The sequence below is a fragment of the Mytilus californianus genome, unplaced genomic scaffold (genome assembly GCF_021869535.1).
Source record: "Mytilus californianus isolate M0D057914Y unplaced genomic scaffold, xbMytCali1.0.p SCAF_7, whole genome shotgun sequence".
Lineage (NCBI taxonomy): Eukaryota > Metazoa > Mollusca > Bivalvia > Mytilida > Mytilidae > Mytilus > Mytilus californianus.
This window is the reverse complement of record NW_026262723.1, coordinates 72859600-72880914: the sequence shown is the minus strand read 5'-3', so window position 1 is coordinate 72880914 and position 21315 is coordinate 72859600. Positions and strand designations below refer to the sequence as shown.

General features: G+C 31.1%; 2 protein-coding genes across 3 annotated transcripts in view; one reads left to right on the top strand and one right to left on the bottom strand.

The window, feature by feature from the left end:
• Positions 1-2677, bottom strand: part of LOC127708591 (GTP-binding protein SAR1b-like) — a 48376-nt gene extending 45699 nt beyond the window's left edge. The window contains exon 1 of one of the 2 annotated variants that reach the window (XM_052213581.1): positions 2555-2677. The gene's annotated coding sequence lies outside the window, so the exon portion shown is untranslated. Of the gene's footprint in view, positions 1-2435 lie in introns of both variants that reach the window. The other variant, XM_052213580.1, reaches the window with a different exon arrangement.
• LOC127708592 (28S ribosomal protein S24, mitochondrial-like) lies at positions 2619-13746 on the top strand. Its single transcript, XM_052213582.1, has 3 exons — positions 2619-2670; positions 10802-11018; positions 13407-13746. The coding sequence occupies exons 1-3, from the start codon at positions 2650-2652 to the stop codon at positions 13694-13696; spliced, it is 528 nt and encodes a 175-aa protein (XP_052069542.1). The 5' UTR covers positions 2619-2649; the 3' UTR covers positions 13697-13746.
• The last annotated feature ends 7569 nt before the right edge of the window (positions 13747-21315 follow it).

The following is a 21315-nucleotide window of genomic DNA, read 5'->3' as shown; positions in this document are numbered from 1 at the left end:
CTGGAACTAGTATATATATAACTGAAACTAGATGAAAATCAAGGAATCTACACATGCTGTAATAGCAAATCTGAACGGAACCAAAACGCGTGTTTGTAAAAAAATAAATAATATACAACTTACATTTAAGCAACTGTTATATTAGTAATTATTAATGATGTAGTTCGTGAATAAATTGTCCTACACAGTGGAACAAATGGACAGTCTAAGTACGTTAATGTCTGGATTAATATTTCTGCAAAGACGTTGTCATTTTATTGTTTCCATTAACCGACTTAAATAAAAATCAAATTATAACTTTGTAATTATTATAAATGTTTACCTTTTGAAATAAATTTTGGTTTATTGAATATATTTACGGGAAAAACGAACTCAAATGTTTTATTTCCATGTATTTTATGACATATTAAAAAACATCTTTGTGTAAAAGAAAAATCGAATCACATCAAATTTTGATCGGCCGTAAAATAAACTTCACATCACTTTATTTATATCACAAATCAATTTACAAAAACTTCTCAACGATGTCATAATAGAAAGCACGAGTGATCTATCTGGCGGACCAACTTGTGGCTAATGATTGACAGGTATGATTAGATCTTGAGGCTCCTATGGGGAACGTGGTGTCAAAAGGAAAATAGAAGATTATTCAATTATAATTTTTAGGACTCGTACGAAATGTGATCTGATATGGAAAATTTTGAGTTCTTTTAATAGCACAAAGAAATAAGACGTTAGAAGGGTTACAAATGTGTAACTATAAACCAATGACTCGTATGTAATTTACGGGAAAGATTTTATCAAAAGTTTGTTGAAAACTTTCAATTTCAAACCTTCTTGGTTGGAATGAATATGTTCGATTTATATGCAAATAGGTCTTTATTATATAATATATTTAAATTATCTTCATTAATTACAATACAATATATAACATGTATCTATGATATCCTCCGTAACGACTAAATATATGTACAGGTAAAATTAAATTCTGATCAATCGGGTACAGATTGATATACGACCTTCCACTGGTATTGCACAAGCAATATCACAGCAGGTGTTAAATATACTAGGACAAGTGTCAGATCAGTTTGACATCCTGTCCGATTACGGTATCTTCCGGAGACTCTATAAGTACAAGGACTGATTTTTTTTCTAAACATGACAATTGTGAAGAATTTTTTAAAGTGAGAACAAAGTTTCTGACCCAAACTATCGATTCACATTATGAATCTATCATGAATAGTAGATTAGTTTACGTTTTTTAACGTAAATACGATTTCCATTCATATATTAAAAAAATTGTAGTTGTCTTTTGCAAAGATAACACATGTATTCATCTTGTTCATTGGTCACATTAAAATAGATTTTTCTTTAATGAACAATGACAACATTTGATATTTATATCGTAAGTAACTTTATTATCAAAAACACCGTTTTATCTCGACCGAAAAGGGAAATAAGATAGTTTTTTTAATCTGACTGTAAACATTGTATATATCACAACGATCTATTAATAACCGTCGCTCACGCATAACGGATTCTATAATCATCTATGTACAACGATCTATTAATAACCGTCGCTCACGCATCACTGGTTCTATCACTGACTCAATACACACCCGTTTTATCGGACAAACGGCTAATTCCCGCCGACACGGAAAATCTCCGGATAACATGCATAATATTCTGTAATACAGCAAATTTACGATGAACCTCTAATTATTATCCGTTTCGCGGAGATTAGCCAAAAATCGCGGGCATTTTCCAAATAGGTCTACCAGTGCTACCAGTAAAAATTATATGGAAATTATTCGTCCCTTTGGAAAATACATGGAATTTCATGTGCACTAACAGACAAAAAGTTTGGAATTTTTTGGTCCAGACAGAAAATTTGTTTGGAATTTTAGAAAAATCAAGAAAAAAAATCTGGAATTCCAATGTCTTCCATAGGGGGGGGACAGACTATTTCTGGAATAGCCCAATAAGACCGGTAGAATTATTGTATTTTCATTCGAAAATATTTTTACTCTTTCCAAATTTAAGTGACGAAATTGATTTGGAATACTTTCGTCATTTTGAAAACCGATTCGTAAATGAGGAAAATGACGAGCGCTAGCAAAATCACTGGGGTTGGGAGGCAGGAAACAAAAATTCTTTTTATTTGGCCTCAGATTAATGATCACCATGCTGTCATTGAAGCCTTCATTTATTAGTTAAGTTGGTCTGAAACTAACTAGGTTATTACAAAAATTAGGGCTATATATCGTACATGCTGATAAAATTATCGACGTGTGCTTGATGGAGATGCTGTGAGGTCAAAGGAATTTTGTAAAATGAACTATGGAATCAGACGTCTAAACATAGGAAAGCTATTTTTCCACAAAAAATTATTTACCAAAAATTATTCAGATCTGTCATTAGGGTTTAAGACTTACATCTTTTTATGAAATTGTCTTTCACAACAATATGTTGTGTAAATATTGAGATATTTACGTTGACTGCTTTGTACACGAAGCAAAATGGAAGTAAATGACGTTTCTTTTACAAATGATACCTTAATCCTCATTGGTAATTTCTCAGAAATGGCCAATCAAAAGTCCTCTCTTAAAACCGTTCGGTGTCAGTCACTTCCGGTTAAATTTTACCAGAATGTCCGTATGCAGAAGTTTGGTAAATTCATATTTTCTCGCTCCTTTCTACATTTGCATATTTTAGATTAGAATAACACTTCTAGATATCTGAAATATAGCAATTAACAGGATAACAATTTGAACAGATAATTACGAAAAATATGACATTGAAGTGAACTATCCTCATAATCCCATCTTATATCACTATAAATCATCATATATGTTAACAGAAATGAGTTTTTTACTGAAATTTCTCTAACTTGTAATAATTTTCAATCTTTCGACAATTTTTCAAAGTTTTCATGGCTATTTACACAAGAAAATTTAAATATGTATAAATGTTTGGGAAAGTATTTATCTAAAAATCTTGAGAGAAGGAGAAGTTCAAAGATAATAAATGCAAATTAGCCACAAATACACATATTTTGAGTGGTATATGATTTTGAATGGTATATTTCAAAGATGTGAATTGTATTATCTTGTTCTGTCCTGGCCTTTTATAGCATTTTTCAATAGTATTAAACGATGTTGTTTTCTTATACATTTGTAAATTGTATGTCTCTAATTTATCTCTAATCTTATGTACTTGTATGTAATGTGATGAAAGCTCTTTATAGGGCCCTTTAATTGGAAATAAAATATTCTTATTCTTATTCTATATCGTCGATTGCAAGTTCGTTATGCTTGTAAGTTCGTGACAATTGGGGATTTCCACTTTATTTGTGACGTCATGCATAAGTATTTATCATCGGCAATGTGCTACTTCAAAAAAAATTAACCGGATATTTTGCATTGCATTTTTACTAATATCAGCTTTAAAAAGAGAAGTTGTGTATGTTCTTGCATATTATTTGTTTAAACGTCTATTTCCACTATGACTGTTTTACTCCTATCCTAGAATTTCGTTGATTTCTTGGGAAAATCCTTTCAGCAATGTTTTGGACATCTCAACAATGAGTCATCTATTTTTAGGTTATGTGGCGCTCTTTTTCTTTTTTTAAGGCAAAGGGTATTATTTTTCAAAGTTTGTATGTGAGCGGATTTTTTAAGATCAGAAAATGATTTGATTTATTTTGATAAAACAAAACCTATGGAATATTGGCTCGTAAAGTAAATTTAATCATATGGTATTGAGTGCAAATTGAATGAAAAAATACTTTGATGCATTAATTCACATTGTGACATCGTTGTAGTTATCTTAAATGTGTTTAACTTGTTTTATTCTGGACTTTCTAATTGACCATTGAAAGTCACGTGTAAAAATTAGAATATTTGTTGTAGGGAGAATACAAAATTTAGTATGCCCCAATTTCTCTTTTTTTTTCTCGAGATATTCATTTGTTATTTGATCTCAAATTTATTATGTAATGCTCAAATACATAATACAATACGATTGTGTTAATATGTTGTATGTTTGCTTTTTTGACTTTTATTATTATTTTTTACATGTATTGTATATGAGGGCCTCAGGGAAGATTAGTAATTGTAACTAACTGTGTTTACCCTCTTTAAATAAAGAATTTATTATTATTATTATTATATAATAGGCCTGACCTATATATTGTTGCACATGCGCAAAAGCCAACGTCCAAGACAAAGTCACGAACTTACAAGCATGTCTACTTATTTTACGGAATCGGGTCACAATACGAATCATAGACAGATTGACCATGTTTCTGAAGCTATTCATCAATAAATTGCATCAAACTGTTTGCAAATAAGTAAAGAATATTTACATTCACAGTGGATAATAGTTGCTCCAAGGTTGTGATTTTTTTCTTCCTTTTCGAGTTAGGGTAACGAACTTCATCGAGGATACATGTTATAGTTACAATGTATATATGTTTTTAGATAATTTGTACATGTACATATTTATTTTCAAGTTCAAGTTCAAAAGCTTTATATATAGACGAATATCAGTATACAGAAAACATAAGCTCTATTGAGCTTTTATATTGTCTTATTACAAACAAAACAAGCATACTACATACACAAGAGCTACACAAAACAAATCATCACATTGAAGCATACATATACAATATTAATGACATGAAATAGTTAAATAGGTTATACTATGCAGAAATATTAATTAATTCATTGAAACATTTGTTTCTATTTGGAAGTGTTCCAGTCATGATCCGAAATGGGCAGGGTGCTTATCTTAATAAAGGAACTTTAGCAATTAAACTAAATAAGACAAATGACACTTTAGCAAGTAGGGGACTACCAGTCAAAGAGCTCTCCTCAATCTTGGAATTATAGTTATCTCAAACCATTGCAAACCAGACCTGCCAACTATTGAACTGTCCCGATTTATGGGGGATATCCCCAACGAGAGGTGCTGACCTGAATTTTGAAATTCTTTATTATATAAACTGAATGCCTCAAAACAGGCTTTAAAATGAATTAAATGGGTATTTAAGCACATATATATATATATATACTCATTCAAACAATATGGTAGTAGATTAAGAATAATTATGACAATATGAGAGGAACATTAAGTCCTCTTGCACTTAAAATCCCCCATGGAGATTTTGAAAAGTTGGCAGGTATGGCAAACTTGTACCAAGGTCAACTCGTACCACTAAAGGTAAACTCGTACCACAGTAAATTTGTACCATTGTAAACTCGAACCAACGTATGTTCATGCACTAAAATGGTGTTAGATGTTGAATATATATTTTGATTTAACTGAATAACTTATTAGTCTGTAAAAAGTATATAATTTGAAAGTCACAATGACCAATTTATAGCTGATTGTTCCTTGGCTAATTGGTACTAGAATATGTACTAGTAATTAAGAAATTCAAGAAAATCAATACATTTTTTAATAAAGATGAGATTTGCAAAAACAAATTAAACATTTGTATATTGTATCTTTTTAATGGAACAAGTTTGCAGTTGTATGAGTTTGCAATGGTACGAGTTTACATTGGTACAAGTTGACATGGTATGAGTTTGCAATGGTCCAATCTCACCCTGAATAGTAACTTCTAAACAAAGTCCAATCGGCACATGGTTAATTTAGCACTTGAGCTGATGTAGTTATTTCAGCACTCACTGTAAATGTGAATATATATCTTTCTTCCAATTTTTAACTCGAGGCACACTTCCACAGTAAGACTTAGAGGGTCTTTTAAGTGGAAATTTCCTCTTTTTAGCCTTTAAATGAGGACAAAAACATACTTTTTAACTTTAACCACAGACAAGCATCACAAATAGAGAATAATTGACAAACAATAAATTAAGTAATAGAGAAAAATGGGCATAGAAAAAGAGAATTATATAGGCTAAAATGAAGAAAAGAGTATTATAGGCAAACAATAAAAACATCAGTGTCATCAAGCTTAATGTTACCATGGTTGCTACCAAAGTCAAGAACATGGTACTCTGTGTTTGGGTTGTGGTCAAGTTCAACAATGACATCTCCATGGACTCATCTTGCAGCGACTCTTCTAGTACATGATCTGGAATGTTGAAGGATCTGCTAACTATGATTAATGCATCCAGAAATGCCATAAAAAAGGAATTAAAATTACATTGATATTTTTAGTTTTAACTTTTTTTTAAATATATAACTTAAAGGGACATTAGCTGTCAAATTCATGTTCAACGATTAGACTCAAATTCTCATATTTGATTTATAACATACTAAAGCGTATATCCAAGTTATAAAAAGTCTAAAATAAACAATTAACAATGCATGGGCTCGATAATACATGTACATTTGTTTGTATTTTAATCTAGATGCCATCTAATTAACAATCGAGGTGACCTCCGAAGATTGCTGACAGTCACTTAACTCGAAGTAAACATAAATATAGCTGTATCATGTGTATAAGAATGAGTTTTTGTGAAGCGAGTCAGTCAATCAAATGGTTTACCCTTGTTTCACTTTCAATGTTGACATTATTTTCCTTTAAATAACTGAACATGCCTTATTCATTCGAAACCCAACTTAGCTAAGAGGTTAAATTGAAGGTGACATGAATACGGATTCAATAAGGTCAAATAATTTACTTGCAAGTGAATAATTCATCAGTGATGTTTCTTTGCTTATTTTGACAAAATTGAACCAAACTGGCTGCTAAAAGCGAATTATTATTTCACTATTTCACTTTCATTAAAGGTTGAACAAATAAAATCATATTTTTTATATCTTGAAGCTAATGCCCCTTTAAATTATTAAATATGGGATAACATTTTAACATGTTTAAAGTCATCATAAAGTCATATTTAACAGTAAAAGTAATAAACGTAACCCAATCATGCCAATTATCAAGGTGTGAAAATTTTAAGACATGATTAAATCAATTGGTTAATCTTTTTAACATCCATAAAATTTATTATATCAAGGTGTGAATATTTAATTATATGATGAAATTAATTGGTTTATCTTTTTGTGACTTCCAGAAATTATTATACATTGATAATTTGACAAAACTTCAGAACTAAGAACGTTACAATTCAAACACAAAATGATTTAAAATTGTTCATACAGATGATTATATTTTTTCTTGTTATTTAGTTGTAATTTTTGTAATACAAACAAACCTTACTGCCTACATGTATGTCATATTAGACATAAGCATTATGAAAAAAAATTAAATGAATTTGGTACAATATAAATACTTGACACTGCTTGAGAAAGGGAATTAATTTGCATCTCATAGAAATACAGAATGATAAAATTAGTATCGCATGTATAAAAATAAAAACTGGATGATTTCTCTGACAGCTTCCTTATTCTGGTCTCTTAGATATATACAACAATAAATAAAACAAATACAAATCACCTGTAATTAATTAATAAATAAACTACATTAGATTCAAATAAAACATGGAAAACTGATTGAGAAAAGTTAAGGGCATATAATACAGTTACAGGAGAGGTAAAGACGTTGCTAACGTAAAATGTTATTTTTCGTGATGTCAAACTGTGACATATCGGGAAAAAATTTTTTTTTTACTGATTTTAATCATTACCTTGAAAATGAATACATTGACCCTCTTTTTTTAGTCCCCTACCGAAGAAGTCGAAGGGGACTTTAGGTTTGCACTCCCTCCGTCTGTCTGTCCGTCTGTCTGTCCATCTGTCAGTCTGGCAAATCAGTTTTTCAGACTTTTTTTCTTCATGCTTGAAAATATTGATTTGATATTTGGTGTATTGTTTTATCGTGACAAGTTACAGGTCAAGTTCAATTTTCACGATTTTAGCTTTTCTCCTTGTTCAGTTAAAGACCTTTCCCTAGAATTAAATTTTTGACAAAATACTTATTAATTACTAGATTTCTGTTCAAAGGGAAATAACTCATTTTTTAAAAGATTTTTGAAAGATATTTTTATTAATGATAAATGACGTTTAGGATTTGTTCCCTTTTCTTTGGTAAATTGTTTGAAGAATTTAGTGGTAGGTTTGTTTGTTATTGATTCTGTATAAATTAATTTTCTAAATGCTATATATTGATATTTTTTTTGGATGAAGTGAACTCTTTTATTTAGATAATTATCTATTTTTGATAAAGGATATATTTCATTTAAGAAATAATTCATGGAAGCCATAGATTTGTAGAAAATTTACACATGGCCTCGGCCATGATATCCAAATTTATCCTGAATGTTAGCGAGGGATAAAATTATCGAATATCATCGCCCAGGCCATGTGTAAATTCACTAAAATAATCAGTTTTCCACACTTATTTTTTTGTCATTCATGAAGATATTGATTTGATAATTAGTATAAAGTTTTATCATGACAAGTTACAGATCAAGTTCGAATTTTGTTCCGGTCTGATGATTTTGTGCAGAGTTATGGTCTTTGGACATAAAAAATTCACTTAAGTTTTCAACATTTTTTTTCATCATGATTAAAGATATTAACTTGTATGCAACTTTTTGGTAAAAAAACTCACCATAGGATCAAAACTGTATCATATGCTCTTAAAGGTACATTTTCTGTCAAATTTGTGTTCATCAATTTGACTCAAATTCTCACATTTGATTTTAAACATACTAAAATGTATATCCAAATTCTAAAAATTAGAAATAAGCAATTTACAATGCATGGACTCGATAATATGTATCAGCAGTTCATGTGTATTTTAGTCTAGTTGCCATCTAATTTACCATCGATGTGATCTGAAGACTGCTGACGGTAATATAACCCGATATAAACATAACTATAGATAATAAATAGATAGTGAACATGTGCAATTGGAAATGAGTTACATTGTACTATCCCTCAAAATTGATTTTTTTAAAGTGTGAATTTGGAAAACCTTTTTTTTATTCACAATTTGTACTTAAAATGAAACATATTTATGAAAAATGTAGCATATTCTCTTAAAGATGAACAGTTCTAAACTATTCAGATAACAGATTATAGGCAAAATAGTTGGACTCGTCTCTTGATACTGTAACTGATGCTGTTCTAATAAAACTTTGTAGTGAGATTCATGTTCTGAATTTTGATACAGAAAAAGAAACGGTTTACTTTAGATATGCTCCAAATAATCAATGTCTAAAAAAAAGAAAAACAAAAAATGGATTTGAAGCACAATTCTTATACTTTATTCTATGAAAGCAGATCCGAAATACCAGAATTTATCAAATAACTGCATGTGGAATGACACATGACTTGTACAATAAATGATAATTTTTTACATAAATTTGGTAAGTGGTTTCACTTGTTATTATATCGGTAAGAATGTAACAGTAAGCAACTAAAAATAGTTACGTGTCACTGTGTACATGTTGTAGTACTAGTTACATGTACAATTAGATATTCTACTCTGAGGTCCTTAGGCTTATATACATTAATAGCAAAAACAAATTTTTACGCATATATTCCATTAACAACTATATAGTTCAATGAGTCATACACAAAGATAAAACAGTTCAAGTGAAACAGATGTTTTATTTCCATTAAATGGGCTCACAAGGAGCATATTACAATATAAGACATTATTTTAGACAACAAAACAGATAATAATATATATAACATGTACATTTACTATAATTTGTAAATACTAAATACAAATCAAATAAGTGAAACTGAAAACTGAAACTGAAAACTGTTACCCCAGTATTGTCATACAAGTATAAGGTGTATAGGATGAATGCTGTTAGTTAATTGATAGCAGTTTAATGACACTTCAGCACGCATGGATTATCTCTCTTTGAGAGAATATGTATCTAAATAGTATTTTGTCATATATAGGTAAAATAATTGTTTTAAAAAAATTGACTACCGGTATTCACAAATAAAAAAAAAAAGAGAAAATAAGATTCAAAACATAAGTTCATGTATGATAAAATTTAAATTATATCATATGATTAGATTTAATAATAAACACTGGTGAAAAATAATAAAAAAAACAATACTAACCTATGGTTAAATTTGCAACATACTAATATGTAAATGAATAAAAGGAGATATACATGTAGGGTAAAATCAATGAGACAGCAACCCAACATAAAACAACCAAAACACATCTAGAGGACAGCATACAGTCTTCAAAGATAAACAGATTTCTATACAATATGTTGGTACTCTAAATTGTTTCTTTTGAGTCTTATAAAAATTTTGAGGAAACTATCAAGGATCTGCTATCGACACCAAATTTAACCTACAATGTAATTAAAAACCTAAGATATGATCATGAAGACATAAGGCAACCACGGACAATTTCATCACTTGGAAGGAAGAAAACCATGAATATGTGGCAGGGTTAAAATAGTTTTTGATACTCAATATTTGCATTAAATATTTAGGATTATTAAGTGAGAATAATGGGCACATATTATATAGTGTCTGCTTTCCCCAGTCCAAAAGGAGGACTATGTATTAAAAATTAAAATAATCAGATAAAACCAAACAAAACTCTAAAATAGTAAATTAAATGAGTTATAAGAAGTTCAGTATGGCCCTCTGTTGTCTCCTTACCTGATGTGTTAGGTTTTACTCTTACAATAAAAAGAAACATTATAACAGCATCAGGATCACTACCAATGTTTTTATTTAGGTAGTTGTTGGACTTTGACTTTTGGAGGCATACACTATATCAGGACCACTAGAAATATGTAATATACGGTATGAATAGTTTTGTGTTGTAAAGCTTGTTCTTTCTGCTCTTCTCTTCTGAAATTAAAAATTATGTCTGTTTTAGCTTGTAGGATCAAGATGTATTACTACCTGTCCAGTGAGAGGAATCTCAACATCGTTAGCCTGTTACAAAAGAAGTTTAGGAGGATCTGAACCTTTACGTAATGTAAGAGCTGGAGTTTATAAGACAACACGAAGAGGAGATGTGTGGATAACTTATGAAGAAGCACAACCACCTCCAAAAATAGGAGTTACCAAATCATGGAAAAGTTGGAACTCAAGTGTGTATTATTACTGAAATCATTTGACCATCTCGGGGCTTTTTCAGACATATTTTCATTAGGAGTGAAAGGGGTCAGATGGCACTTCTAATCAAATATGAAAGGAGGTTGTTCTATTTGAAAATAAACCAGATCAAATATATATAGCATGTATAGGTCTTAATAATTTAGAATTGTTTGCATGGTGGTATAATTTAAAGAGCCTGTATATAAACCAATAAATTATGACAATACTTATGTCATGTGTGAATATTTTTAAGAAAAGATAGTAATTAGAATATAGGGTCTTACCTAATCATGGTAATTAAAAAGGCAATAATTTCTTCTGTGTGCTCTGTCATGTTAAGTTATAAATCATATAAGGAAAACAAAGCAGTTAGCAATAATGACCTTTTAATTAATAAGAGATGAATTGTTTTGGACCCCAACTATAAATTTATTGTGAAATCGCCTTAAGGTGCATCATGTGTCTGAAACAATTAAGAAAAACAATTGATAAAGGAATTTCAATCTTATTAGCACATTTTTATGCTCTGGCGGTAGCGGGGGAGCATTAAGTTTTACCCTTGTCAGTCCGTCTGGTCATCCCGAAATTGGTTTCTGTTCTCAAACTTAAGTTTGCTTTAACCAAATGTTATAAAACTTATACACAATACTTATTATCACAAAACTCAGATCAAGTTTGAATTTTGGTGGCGTCACGTTCACATTTCTAGAGTTATGCCCCTTTACAAATGGAAAAATTGCTGAATTTTTCGTGTCTTTTCTCTAACTTAAGTTTGCCTCAACGAAATGTGATGAATCTTATACACAATGCTTATTACCACAAAACACAGATCAAGTTTGAATTTTGGTGACGTCACTTCTACTGTTCTAGAGTTATGCCCCTTTTCAAAAGGAAAAAAATGCTGAATTTTTCGTTTCTGTTCTCTAACAGAAAAGATTATACAGAGTGGTTTCAGATCCTTGTATGCAAAGCGATGGGTACAAAAAAAAATCAGATTGCTCACAACTAAAAACTGTTTTTGTACAAAGAGTCAATATTAGCTATTTTCATGCCTTTGACCATCACAATTAATGTCTTTCATTCATCACTAAATTAAAAATTCTCCTTTGAAACCACAGTGCAACCTTAAACCACTTAAGGAAACATTATATTTGATAAAAAATTTAATGAAATATTGATGAAGAGTTATGATAAGTTTTTTGTCATCATTGGGAATTATATAGTTTGAACTTTCTAACCCCAAGATATTTGAACATGGTAAATAGAATAGAAAATTGGGACTAATAAGGCTTTTGTTGTTCTATCCCCTAACCTTTATAATAAACATATGTCATTACTCTATTCTATGACCATTTCGACTCCATAGTCACAAAATTTGTATTATTTATAATGTTCCTGAACAATGAATACCCAATAGTCCTATAGGTTCTGAAACAGCAAATTGCAAGGATGAATTATCAGTTATAAATTATCAACCTTAAATATCTCAATGTCTATTTTTAACAAAGGAACATGTTTTGACATACTCTGAACCAAACATAATATTTAACCTTGTCAATTGCTTGAGCCAGTGGAGAGATCTGTTGTTAAAGATTAAAAAAAAATGTCTGAATACTTGTTGTTTATACTGTAAATAGGAACAATTCTTTTTAGCTAGAATTACATGTTTTAATTTTTATATTATCTTTTTTTCAAGATAATGCTAATTAATGTAAAGTGTCCATTTTCAACATCATTCTGCCCACATTACTGGTAATAGCTAACTGAAATATAACTGTTTTAACACAAATCACTTCATTTTCAGACTTTTGGCTTGCTGAAAAAGTATGTAAAGGATAATTGCTATGAAACTTAGAGAAAGTATACATTTATGATCCTCATTTGGAATTACATGTACATGTTTGTATATATGGTTGATGACCCTAAAGACAAGTGATATTCCATCATTTATATATCTGAAATTTTGTAAATTACAAAATATTCCATGAAATAGATGAAAAGTGATACCGAGTGCCTCCATTTTGGAGCTAAATATATGGTTAATGCATAGACTTTTTACAAGTCTCACTCCTTACGTTGTCTTGCGGGTTGCCATTTAAAATCCTAGTTCCACACCTGCTTCTAATCACATTCAGAATTATTCATCTAGAATTGATTTAAAATAATTCACCATTGGCAGCTGATATTAAACAAGCCATTATACATAAATGAGCTCATTTTTGTAAAAACAGTTATATTTCAGTCAGCTATTAATGTGGGCAGAATGACGTTAAATATGGCCACATTACATTAGTAGATGTCAGATAAATAAAACAGGCAATTCTTTATGTGAAACATCAGTGACTTAAATATTCACATACCATGACATTTTCTTATTTCAGGTAGTCTGGAAGGAGAAGGTAGAGCACCAGAAACAGTTGTGGACGACAATTTTATTCGTGAATTCATGAAAGGAACTTTCCCTGGTGTTCTTGCATCTGATGTGATTGTTAAACGTAGACATAATATAGTTCTTATAAGTTGTATCATGAGTTGTGTATTAAGACCAATGAAATATTACTTTTTGGTTGGCTATACAGAAGAGTTATTGTCATGTTTATTAAAATGTCCAGTAAAACTTGAGATACAGACTGTAGGCAGTGTATATGACCTTAAATTTAGAACAATTTAAATTTATGTTACTTTTGTATTGACTATTGAATAAACTAACAATTGTATAAAGTTGTATTCTTATATATGTCAGTGGTATTATTGTCTAGATCATACTTGATATCTAAGAATTTTGTTTCTGTATATTTGCAAATATATTTCAAAATGTTGAATTCTTTATTAGGGAGCTACCATTTGATTTTTATGGGGGGGGGGGGCTAGGATGAAATTTGAAAAAAATAGGCAGGACAGGAGTTTTGAGTAAAAAAGAAGGCAGGATGAGCAACTTGGTAAAAAAAAAAGGGAGGATGACAATTTGTGTAAAAAAATTCAGCATAAAACTAGTAAAAAAAAGGAAGGACCTAATAGAGTAAAAAATAAAAAGGCAGGACAGAGATTACAACTAAAAAAAAAAGCAGGACAAAATTTTTCATCCTAGCCCCCCCATAAAAATCAAATGGTAGCTCCCTTAACTAAGTTTTCTATTTTATGGTTATTGTGTTAAAGCATCATGGAAACATCAATATTGATGATCCAAATACAAAGGTAATGAAGTCTTTTTGGAAAAAAAATGTAGGTCATCATGACTTGCATGTAACAATGGATAGACATTTACTAGGGTCACTATATTTAGCATATCAGTTTTCAGATTACGACAGTTCCGAGATATGGTAATTAGTTAAATCTGTCATGTGACTTCCATCACCATGTAACCAAAATGTAGGTATAGTCACTTCCAACACATGTTGGGCTTATGGGTAAAAAAGTTTGATGCTATAATGCACAAAATATTTGGAAAAATTAAAATCTAATAAGTTGGTCACCCTCCCTTTAGTCGTACAGGACTGAGATCACGTACCTATGGAACATAAATTATTTCTAGACTACCCTGCAGAATGAAGATCCTGAAGATGCTTGAAACTTTAATTGTGCAGGCGCGCCTTCTATCTCATAATCTGGTAAATGACGTCATAAGGGCATGCATAATTGACTATCTTTCCCGGTGAAAAACATGATTCGAGTAAAAACCTATGATTGTGAAGGTGTACATGTATGTTGCTGGTTTAATATGACCTTGACCTCAGTTTCATGGTTCATTGGTCAATGTTAAGTTTAATGGTTAGTTAAGTTTATCAGATGCTATAAGCAATATGTCAACTATATTTGGTGTATGGAATGATTGTAAGGTGTACATGTTTGTTTGGCATGGTTCATCTGATCTTGACCTTATTTTCATGTTTCATTGGTCAATGTTCAGTTTTCGTAATTAGGTCTGTTTTTCAGTTACTTTAAGCAATAAGCTAAATATATTAGGTGTATGGTATGATTGTAAGGTGTACATGTCTATCTGGCAGGGTTCCTTTGACCTTGACTTCATTTACATGGATTATTGATAATGTTAAGTTTATGTGCTACTTGTAGTAATACCTTCATATAACAGATTTTCAACAAAAGTTCAATCATGATAAGTAAATCTGGTGAGACATTTAAGTGAATGCACACTTGTTTTTTGCCATTATTTTGAATACATGACCCCTTTTGTGGGACTTGAAAGGCATTCATTGAAAATGCTTGACTAAGCTTCTAAATTGTCTTATCGGAAACTTCAAGGCAGGTTAGCACCAAAATAGTCTTGGCTATTCCATTAAAATGGATTTGGGAGGGTTGGAAGGGAATTCCAATATTCCCCACTACCAAAATACTTTATTTATGTAACCATAAATGACATATGACCAATGTCTGAATATAAAATTTTCATTCCTTCCTTCCCTACCACATTCATTTTAATTGAATAGCTATTGCTATTATCCTTAGAATGTCAATTTTTAAAATTATGCTTATTATGGCTCAAGCAACAAGCATAGCTTATCCAATTTGAATCAACTTTGGTATAAATATGGTTCACATTGAGTGCTTTCAGAATTTTGACTCCTTGTCAAACAAAGGCCATACCTTTAAACATTGATGTCAAAGAGGGCAAATATATAGCAAATACTTTAAACATTATCCTTTAACCCTGAATAAACATTGCCTCTGCAAATTATATTTGAAAAAACTCATCAAAGATACTAGGGCTACCAGGCTTAAAATTTTGACCAGACACACGATTCATCTACACAAGGCATCCGTGACACTTGAGTAAAAAAAATGAAAAGGCAAATAAAGTTCTGTAAATTCAGAAATTATTGCGTGCATTTATTATTGCGATTTTGTCATTTTAGACTTAAATGCGATTTGAATTTTTAAGATTTTGAGAAAAATCCTGTTGAGTTCATATAAAATATTTCAAAATGCGAGTTTAAATTATTGCGTTTACAACTCTGTCGCATTTGTCGCAATAATAAAAACCTCGCAATAATTTCTGAATTTACAGTACTAGGTTAAAGAGCATTGAGGAATCAAAATTCCAAAAGGTTTTGCCAAATACAGCCATGGTAATCTATTCCTGTAATTCTATAATTCTGTTTTACAAGTTTCTACTTTGGTGATTGGTGAAAATTCAGGCTCCTGGGAGCTTCTAGTTATTTTTAAATTCCATGAGATGACATAAGGTCAACTGTGAGTCGGTAGCAATGAAAATTGAAGGTTATTGAAATACAGATTTCACATCTATACCATAAAATTAGCTCAATCGTGAAACTTGTGGCCATTGAAAAAAGACATTTTGTGTGTTTTACACCTCAATCAATTTTCTGTTTTTGAAGTAATGACAGCCATGATAATTGGTTGACAGGGACAGGATCACAAACTTTAAATTGTTCTTTAAGTGACAATTCAGGTAAAGTGTGGTACATGTGTATACCTTTGATAAACAGCCATTCTTGTGATTGCCAAGTGATGAGAAAAGGTCACCTAAAAATATATAACAATGAGGTAGATGATTTGATATCAGTTCCACATCAAAATATCAAACACCTTGGTGTGGCATCAAAATTACATGAATACAAACATCTAAGAAAGGTATGGCTGAGTGACCTAGGTAGATCTATTTGTACATGTATTAGTAATACCTCTATTGTATGGGGAAGGAAAGAATGGGAGGGGTATTATGTTTTCAAGTCAGTGTATCTGTTTGTTATTCGGTCCATGCATATTAAGGGTAGGTTGTCCGTCCCATATCAGGTTTAAATTTTCATCTAAGGTAGTTTATCATGAAGTTGCAGTCACATCAACATGAAATTTAGTAAGCATGTTGATTATGATGTGAATTCAAAAAAATATATGTCAAATTAGGGATTTGACCCAGATTCTTCAGTTCACTGAAGTTGACTGAACATGGAAATGTGATAATGTGAGTTGGTATATGGTCTCTTATGGAAACATGTTCTTTTTTAAAATGAGTCGATCATTGAAAGTAAATTTTATTCTGAAAACTTATATTAAACATAAAAAATATAATTAACAACAAAATTTGAAAAAAAAATCAATGATTTTACCGAGATTACAACACTTATTGAACTACATGTAATACAATTATTATGCATTGCAAATTTATAAAAACTTCATCATTGTTTGGACATTAAATTTTACTTCTTTGTAGAATCAGGACCTTCTTCAGTTTCAAAAAATGATGGAAATGTTTTCTTCAACAATTTGTAGGAATACTGTATCCCATAATATGATAGGACAGCAAATCCACTCAAGCTACAGGCCAACACAGTTGTAACACACAATACTCCACCAAGTACTACTGTACTGATCACTAAAACTGTCCCTATAAAACATAAATGTTAAGTTCAAAACAGTAATCATATATATACAATTACATACTGGTACACTATTCTATATAAATATAAGTGTATTTAAAATAGTGTATCAGTATGTTACTGAAAATTATCCCACTTATAATGTTTTTTAAGTCAAAACTCTCCCTGTGCATTTTTAATTTTCCTTGAATGCCAAAGGGGTCATTTGGGTAACTTTTGTTATAATATAAGTAATAAAATGCTCCGCTGGGCGCAGCTTGATACGACCGCAGAGGTCGAACCCTGAACAGTTGGGGCAAGTATGGACACAACATTCAAGCTTGATACACACTGAATTTGGATTGTGATTAAATATTTGACACAGCATAGGTTTCTGACACAGAATGAATGTGGTCTAAGAACTTATAAATTTTTAATTTACCTATTTAAACCATATCATTATTATTTGCTTTTATATATAAATCAGAAATAACCAATTTAAAATGGAAAATTTTAAAGAAAAAAAAAGGAAGAAAAAAAAAACACTCCCCCCCCCAAATTTTTTGAACCCCCTTATGATTCATCACCCCCAAACTCAATCCACGCCTTCCCTTTGTGGTATGGTACCTTGCAGTACAATTTCAGAGAGATCCATACACTTGAACACAAGTTATTGCCTGGAAACTAGAAAAATGCTTGTTTTTTTTGCCTCTTTTTGGCCCCAAATTCGTAATGTTTAGGGCAATTACCCCCAAACTCAAACCCAGATTTCCCTTTGTGATATGGAACCTTGTAGTACAATTTCATAAAGATCCATACACTTACACCCAAGTTATTGTCAGGAAACTAGAAAAATGCTTATTTTTGGCCCCTTATTCCTAAACGTTTTGGGCAAATACCCCCAAACTCAATTTAGCTTTCCCTTTGTGATATGGAACCTTGTAGTACAATTTCAGAAAGATCCATACACTTCCACACAAGTTATTGTCATGAAACTAGAAAAATGCTTGTTTTTTGCCCCTTTTTTGGCCCCTAATTCCTAAAATTTTGAGGCAATTACCCCCAAAATCAATCCCAGCATTCCCTTTGTGATATGGAACATTGTGGTACAATGTCAGAGAGATCCATACACTAACACACAAGTTATGTCTGGAAGTTACAAAAATGCTTATTTTTGGCCCCTTTTTGGCCCCTTATTCCTTCTGTTGGTACCATAACCCCCAAAATCAATCCCAACCTTCCTTTTGTGGTATTGAACCTTATGGTAAAATTTCATAGAGATCCATTCATTTAAACTAAAGTTAGAGTGCGAAAACCAATGTGTCTTCGGACAACGACGAGGACGCCAATGTCATACCAATATTTTGCGGTCGTATAAAAATATGATACCAGCATTCATGTATTTGATATTAATCAAATCTGTTATTTTTTTTAGAAGTAACTGCTTTCAATTACAAATATACAATCTATTAGGTTTAATATGAACCTATGTTCTGTACTGATGACCATCTAGTTTTCAGCTTAGTGCCATGATCATAAATTTTAGAAAGGACATCATGCTGAGCCTCTTGGATTTCATACCAATTGAAAATAACAGTGAATCAAGTTTTTGGTGAGGTTCATGTTGTTAAATTTAAAGCTTTTTTTTAAATTGTCTATTTATCTTTTGTTCACTGGTGCTGTTGATTTTTAGTCCCATAATGACAAAGCCAAAGGGGACTTTTTGTTTGCACTCTGTCTGTCCATCCATCCCTCAGTCCCGCAAATCAGTTTTCCTCACTTTTTTGTCATGTTTGATGATATTGATTTGATATTTGTTATATAGTTTAACCATGACGAGTTATAGATCAAGTTAGCATTTTGTTCCAGTACAATGAATTTTTAACCAGTAGGTGGCTATGTGTTGCCATGCAAAACTCTTATGCCTGTTCCTATTATTTATTTTTAGATAAAAGATCAGATGCCAGACAATTCATTCTAGCTCTTAGTGTTTAAGAAGAGAAGTTGTGAAAAAAGTAGATGGACACCATACCAGGAATCTGCCAATTTTCATGAAATTTTCTGAGTTAATTGTCCGTTATTAGATCAAAAATGTGTAAAAAAAAACAAACCTTTAATGCATATAGTAATTACATTTACATATGACTAGCATTTGTCACCAATTGCTAAATTTAAATGAATGTATAATTCATACTGAAACGTGAAAATATGTTTGGCCAATTAGAATTCTGAAAGTCCATATAGCCTCTTGCAATAGCACAGTAACAACTTTTTCAGCACAAAGTCACAAATGAAAAAAAATAATATTTTGCATCCAATCAATTTATTAATTCATATAAATTTGCATATGATTCTCACCTTCAAAAAATACAAAGCTAATAACACCAAAGATAATGGTACCAAGTAAGAAGGTCAGAAAACAGATGACAGGGATACAGCATGTTGCTATGGTTAATACTATGAACAAAGTATAAACTGGGTGTTCTGTAGCAAATTCCTTAGCACGTCCATAGTTTTCTTCAACATCCAGTTTATCATTGATTAGTTTAAGCTGTGTCATAATCCATCCATCTTCTGTTTCCAATGTTGTTTCTCCTCCCATTTTCTAAAAAAATATAGTTTAGAGAGTGATAGGGTACATTATTACCCAAAGAGAAATATTGTCATTAGTGAGTGAGGCAAAGCCTAAGTTAGCAATTAGTCTTATCACTTTTAATTTAGTTATTTAATTCAAGTATTTGCCATCTTATTATTTACATGTATGGTCGTATGTGTTTTGTTTTGCAATAAAGCAGTGAGAGTTGTGTCCCATAGCAGTAGATGTGTTTTTGTTGGTCTCAAGCAAATATAAGTTTAGTGGCATGGGAGGCAAGTATTTATATCCCCATGTACGTAATAGTCTCCTGAGTGATTTAAGAAAACCACTATGCATACAAAGATGACACATCATTTTAATCATTATATTTCATTATACATCATCATCGTCAATCTGAACTGTTTTGACACTTACATCTAGATGATGGAACCTTCTGTGACAGGTGATGCAAGCCTAGCAGGAGATGCTTACCCTGGCTATCAACACACATGGTCTGGTCTCTATTTGGAGTTTATGTAAGCTTTTTGTTTTCACGCCAGTTTTGTAAACTGGACTAATGATATTTTAAAATGAACATCATATAACTCTGCTACTGTATACAGAGGAAATTGTTCAAACTCCAGGACTACTTCAATATTTGTCCCCTCTGAACTGACACTGTAGATACAGAGGAAAGACAGTACAAAATATTATGGAAACAAATTTATATTCACAAAAAATTTCATGTTACGTATCCAGTGGTTCCAATCTTTGAAAATTTCATATAATGGGGATTTCTTAAAGCCAATTAGCCAATATTACCAATTTGGTTGTTGTTATACACTTTTAACGCAAGTTGTGTCCCTTTGCCAATTGTAAACTGGTTCCAAACTGGACAAAATGGGCTGATGCCAATGCAAAGCATGATAAGTTAAAAGTGATATATAGGCATTTAGACCAATTCTTAGGGAAAAAAAATATTGGTATCAGAAGTTTTTAGCTTAACAAAAGATAAAATGTAAATAAAAGACTTCACAAATTTAAATATTACACACATTATGCACAGAAAAAAATTGCCCTTTCAACCAGCTCTTTATTGTCAATGAAAATTAGTTTTCCTCCTAAGGGAAACAACTTTTACAAATGGATCTCTAATAACAGGGTTAATTTCAGAATTGGGAAATAGACTGTTTGTTTAAATACAAAGATCAATTACCACTTTTTGTTTTATATAAATTTCAGTGGGATGAAAGGCCAGTAAATTATTGTATTAAATAAAGAACCTTTTTGAGCATGCTCACTTAACCCGGGCCCCACATTGTCACTGGGCATACAAAATATCACCAGATTCCTATGTTCAAAGACTCATAACTCCTACAA